The sequence below is a fragment of the Rhinatrema bivittatum genome, chromosome 2 (genome assembly GCF_901001135.1).
Source record: "Rhinatrema bivittatum chromosome 2, aRhiBiv1.1, whole genome shotgun sequence".
Lineage (NCBI taxonomy): Eukaryota > Metazoa > Chordata > Amphibia > Gymnophiona > Rhinatrematidae > Rhinatrema > Rhinatrema bivittatum.
The window spans coordinates 128,728,503-128,734,502 of NC_042616.1; the positions used below are offsets into that span (position 1 = coordinate 128,728,503).

Sequence of the window (6,000 nt, forward strand, 5' to 3'; positions counted from 1 at the left end):
GAGGGTAAGTAAAGGTGGCTTTTTAAGTCTATTTTTCTTGATTGACTGCCATTTTAATTATTGGATATTATGTGATGTCTGCTGTTTTGAAATATTTTATTGATATTTGGACAATTTTTAATTTTTATGAGTTTAATTATTGGATGTTATTCTGTTGAGCTGTTTTGTAACATTTATTAGTATAGTTTTACAATTATTTCTAAGTGGGTATCTATAGCAGCTTGGCTTGCTCTGTTTTCCCAATAGGAGGTGTATTAGTGTTTAGGGCCAGGTTAAATATTTATAGTGGTAAATTACTGTCTTTTCATAAGGAGGGGTAATGTGCCTGCCAGTAAAGAAAGTTTGTTTTGCTTTTACTGAGATGTCATCAGAACCAGAATATCTTTTTTTTTTTTTTTTTTTTGTATGGTGAGTTGTATGGGTAATGCCTAGTTCTGTTCTGCACCCATTTTGGGGGGTCGAGGGGGTTACTGAGGATGCAAAATGTATATTTACATTTTGCCCCACGACGGTCACATGTTCAGTGTGTCACACATGTGAGAACCATCTTTCAGGTGTGTCCCGGCCTAGAAAAGGTTGAGAACCATTGAGAATACTGCCTAACTACGTTGTGTGTATTTCCGCACATAAAACCTGGTTTTATGTGCGGAAATGGCTTTGAGAATGAGGTCCTTAAAGAGACATTAATGCAGACTCTGCTTTGCTTTTGTTTTAAGATTTTTAGTGTGCACTCGGGGTCTAATTGTAGGTAGGCATCGCGGAGATGCCAATACGTGGTCACACAAATGAATGTGCCTTTTTGAGAAAATTAAAATTCAATTCAGTGATATTAAGCAGGTAGACTTGAGGAAGCCACTGCTTATCCCTGGGCGTAAGCAGCATGGAACCTGTCTTCTGTTTGGGTTCCTGCTGGTTACTTATGACCTGAATTGGCTGCTGTTGAAAATATAATACTGGTCTTGATGGACCCTTGGGACCCAGTATAGCAGTTTTTATGTTCGATTCACACTGGCTTACGTTCTGAACATTAGTTCAGTATGCCTTGTAATAATGCCAATAATAGGCACTATCACAAGGCATTACATTACTAATATGGGTTAGATGTCTGTGGAGGTTAGGTGTTTGGAGTGCTCATTAAATTTTTAATATAAATTGATGGAAAAAGGGGGCTAGAGGTTCTATTGAAAGAGCAATTAGAGGAGTACCTATGCTTGTTCTGTAGATGGTCTGTTACTATAGCTGTTTAATGTAACTTGATATGTAATCCCTTTTGTTTTGTGTTTTATTTTTGGGGTTAGGGAAAATAACTCCCATACTGAAGAAGAGATTTTTCATAATCAAGCAGATGATGTCAAATTGCTGATCAGATGTGGAAGATGCCAGGTCACAGCACCCACTTTTGCAGACATGAAGCTGCATTTGTTGTACATTCACGGAGAGAAGATACAAGGAAGACTAAATGAAGGTGGTGTTCAGAGTAGCAGGGGGTCACAGGAGGAACTGGTCAAACACACAGCCCACTGCTGGAAACAGCTGAACGAGAGGCAAAATCTGTTTACATGTAGCAGCTGTGAGGAGGAGTTCTATTCTCTTTCAAAGCTGAGGAAGCACCTATATCTCCATCAGAATAACAGTGGCAAGTTTCCTGAGAGCAAGGCCGCACAATCAGGAAACCAAGGCCTGGTAACGGAACTACAGAACCGCAGTCTTGCCATACAAAACAAGGAAGTTCAGTTTAGGTGTAAATCTGGCTTCAGTTGTATCTTATGTAAGCATATACTTTCAAGCAAAGAAGAGCTGTTTCTGCATTGGCAAAGTCAGCATAACTGTGAAGATCCTTCTTTTCTTTGGACTGTGTTTAGTTTGTTTTTCAAGCAAGATATTTGAACTTTTTAAGGACACTGAAAAATTTAACCACTGTGAAAAAATCTATTGAATGTGCGTTTCTTCTTCAAAGTGCAGTGTTTTTTGGTATCCTATAATTATAATATCACAGGAAATTAAGCCTGTGAAGTAGAAATACTGCTCATAATGTTTTATTGATGGCTGGCATTGCTTGTGTGTACTGTTGAGGTTTCATCTTCCGGAAAGTAAAGGCTGCTTTTTTTTATTATTATTATTTTATTTTTTTTTTACCTTCGGATGAGGTCATATATTGTCATTACAGGTTAATCCAGAAATAATCTCAGTACCATGTTTAGAAGTATAAAGCCTAAGCCATCTGGAAATACATCCTAAAATATTTACCTGTGGCATTTCTATATATCAGTAAGAGTTTAAAAAAACTGTTGAAAAAAAGTATAAAAGTAAAACTGTTTTTCCTACTTAATTAGATGCTTATATGATGGTGCATTAGCAGAGATGCGCATAAATGAAGAATATTTGTTCCCAATAGGTAATAGCATGAGCAGTTTCTTGCACAGCCCAGTGTGCCTCAGTATGTTGGTGGTGAAAGAAAAACAGGTTGAAATGGTCCTCTGGTCATAGGTGCCAGAAGCGAAAAAACTGTAAAAGGGGATGCAGAACTTATTTTTCTGGTGATGTGGGAACTAGCATTAGGCTGCCATTTCTCTTCACAGAGGTCAGACAACAGCTTTCAGATGCAAAGGACCTTTGGTCACTAACAAACTGAAATAGATTTTACCTAGAGATACTGGTGAAAGGCGCTTTTCCTGTTGTGCCAGACCCTGAGCCAAGCATTTCCTTTAATATAGTTGGGCATTTACTGATTCATTATTTGAAAACTAGTATTTTTAGGAAATTGATCATCTTTATATATGAAAATCTATATATATATATATATATATTTCAAACCCCTCCCCTCATTTTTAAATACTATTTAAAAATTTTAGCAATGGAAAAGGTATTGCCTGGAACACTTCTTTTTTTTTTTTTTTTTTTTTTTTTTTTTTTTTTTTTTTAAAGATCGGTTTTAAGAACAAATTCAAAAGAAAGCAAATCATATCCTGGTTGCATTTTTCTGTTTATGCATGGTTTTGCTAGTTTTTCAGGAACTTTGAGTCTAAATATCTACACATTTTCTGCAGTTTCCCAGTTCATCATGTGATTTTCCTAAAATTAAGTTGTTTAGCTTTTTTTTTTTTGTTTCATAAAATTAAACTTCCAAAAATATCCAGGTAAGTTTAAAACCATGAAGTGTCTATTTATTAATTGGCACTAACAAGTGTTAGTAAATAGGCCCCATTGATATTGGCAAAAACACAGTGTTAAAATTGCCCTGTAAACATGCATTAATGGCCAGATTTTGCCATGGATTAGTAAACAAGTTCCTGAATGTGGGATCTAGTGCTGTAATATCACTTTTATGCTTGTGTTTCTGCTTCTCCATTAGAGTTTTATGTTTACAATGTTATCAGTTTTTATGGTGAGTTACTGTGGATTCAATTCTGGACATTTAAACTCTTGTACAGCATGCTGCAGCATCCATTTTTGACAGTGGTGGCTCTTAAATTTTTGTTGTTCTAATCGTTGTCCAGAAATTTATATGTTGGCACATCAGTTATTTGGTTCAACTTCAGTAAATTAGTTGCAGAAATCTTACAGTATTTAGGGCAGTGTCCTTTATTGTAAAGCCCGCAAGCCAGATGTGGCTCCTGATCTCGATTGTACTTTGTTTTTATTGAAGGCGATGGCTTCAGAAATCAAAGTATCTTATCGGTCTGTATGGGTATAAAGGAGGATACAGCAGTGTCATTGGCACTTCAGCCTTGATATTGGGGCCTGGAGATCGGATGCAGCACACCGTCTGCCATAGCCCAGAGTGCAAGAGGGCCTGCAGATCATATCAGAGGCCAGGACAGGAAAAACTATAGGCCTTAGTGAATGTCCAGATCTCTCAACCTGCAACCATCTCTAGACCCCTGCGCTTCTGATCAAAAGTTGGTAGACATATAGAGTTTATTGGGAGGGAGGGCATGTGGATCAAGGCCCATTGGCACCACTTTCTCCTCCTGATCAGAAAGTATGCTTAGGGACTCCTTTCTACCTTACTGATCTCAGCTAAACATGATCTAGTGTCTCCTGTGGACTCCTCTCTCCTGTGGTCTCTCTGCAGCCAAAAGAGAAGCAAGAAAGTTTTATAGTAAAAAAAAAAAAAAAAAAAAAAAAAAAAAAAAGCAAACCTGATGTCTCCAGCCCATAATTTGAGTGCCTCAGCATCACTAGTGAGTAGTGCACCTGTTTCTTCTGCAGCATTAGATAAATTTTAGGAGGTAGAACTATATGTTGGCTTCCTCCTATGTTCTAATGCTTGTCTCTTGGTCCTGTGAGGTGAGGAGTGGTGCTGGTGGAGGGAATATGAAAGAGAGATACTTGTGGATTAGGGAGATGATGATGGGACAGGAAAGGGAGGTTCAGAGAGAGAATGAGGAACAAGGTGGGGTGTGGGAGCTTGTGAGAGAGACTAATGGGACTGGATATCATTGACCCATGCCAGTCAGCAGTGTCTTTGGACTGCAGCCCTATTGGATCCAAAGTGCCCCCCCCCCCCTTGAAAAATAGCACTGATTTAAAGGCTAAAATATTTGTATTTATTTACAATTTATTAATCACATCCCCAACCCAACAAGTTGCCCAGCACAATTTAAAATACACAAAGTAAAATAAATAAAATCCATAAACAATACACACATTAACATTCTATAGCTCCATCTTTCCTCAGCTCAGAAACAGTAACATCACTCAACTCCCATCAAATAGGACCAAAACCCAGAAGCATCACCATATAACACCAGTCAATTATTATCTGCAAAAAGTCAAGTCGTAACCTTTTTATGAAAGGACAAATAATTCTTCTCCAACCTGGCTTCTAATGGTGGTAAATTCTATAATGTGGGGGCTGCTTTCAAAGTGGTCTCACTCTCAACCTAATTCTCATCTTAATTAGAAATGATGGCACCACTGGCAATTGGCCTTGCCTAGATCTTAATGGTCTTATCGGGGGAGTATCACTGTAATTTATCCCTCAGATAGTGAGGCCCTGAATCCCCATAAGGCATGATAGGGATAGCTGTTCTGAAAGTGCCCTTATTGATGAACTAGCAAATATTTGGTGCAATTAAACTGTAATGGTTTTAGTTAATTCAACACAAGATGGAACTGGAGCACTTTGCTCAATTCAGAAGACGGTAATAGCAATGTTGGGGACCAAGCATGCATACTTGTAAATGTAAGGTTCTATTCTAGATGTATTTTTGAGCATTTAGGGACCGATTTTAAAAGCCTGGCATGCACATGCTGGGACGTAAAGGGAGGAAAGGGACTGGGGGGGGGGGGTGAGGGAAATTCCCTCCTAGTCCACTTCTTTATTGGAGCAGACCTGGAGGGAACTGGCAAAGGCCTGATCACATCGCTGCACGTTTTTAATTAAATATCCCTGTGCGTGCGAGTCGGTGTACGGGCATTACCGCGCGCATGTTTAAAAAAAAAAAAAAAAAAAATCAAAAACATCGATGTATCCACGTATGCGCGCACATCTTGGAAAATGTACCTGTTTTAGTGCCTACATTGCTTTCATAGCATAGCTGCATACGTTTTAGTATGCCAAGACACTCTTAAACCTTATATTCTTGTTTTGCCCCACATATTGGAAAAGGGTACTTCTGGCCATTAAAAATATTACAGAATACTCAGAACATCCGATTGATTCAACAGAGGGACTGACGTTGTGGCAGTTTTTTTTGTTTTGTTTTTTAAAGGCTTATTGCATTTCCTTCTATGAAAACTGAGCTTGTGCATGGAACTGCTACACTACAGTCTTATAAAATAAAATGTCTTCATGTTTTGATTTTGAAAGCTCCAGTGTGATATTTGTAATTTGGGAGCGCTGAGTGGGAGGAACGCCTACAGTAGGGTGGTTAAATAAATAAATAAATAATAAAATAAAATATCAGGAAGGGTAAGTTCCCTCATTTGTGCCTTGGATGTTTTGGGAACCTCATGGGCCTTTATCTGAGTTACTGCTATACCAAGTTTTTTTGC

At 38.2% G+C, this 6,000-nt stretch overlaps 1 protein-coding gene across 3 annotated transcripts in view; it reads left to right on the forward strand.

The window, feature by feature from the left end:
• ZNF438 (zinc finger protein 438) overlaps window positions 1-5,492 on the forward strand; it is a 61,943-nt gene extending 56,451 nt beyond the window's left edge. For all 3 annotated transcript variants that reach the window (XM_029588598.1, XM_029588601.1, XM_029588599.1), the window contains one exon: window positions 1,299-5,492. In XM_029588598.1, coding sequence (XP_029444458.1) covers window positions 1,299-1,887 — 589 coding nt within the window. In that variant the 3' untranslated portion in view covers window positions 1,888-5,492. The remainder of the gene's footprint in view (window positions 1-1,298) is intronic.
• The last annotated feature ends 508 nt before the right edge of the window (window positions 5,493-6,000 follow it).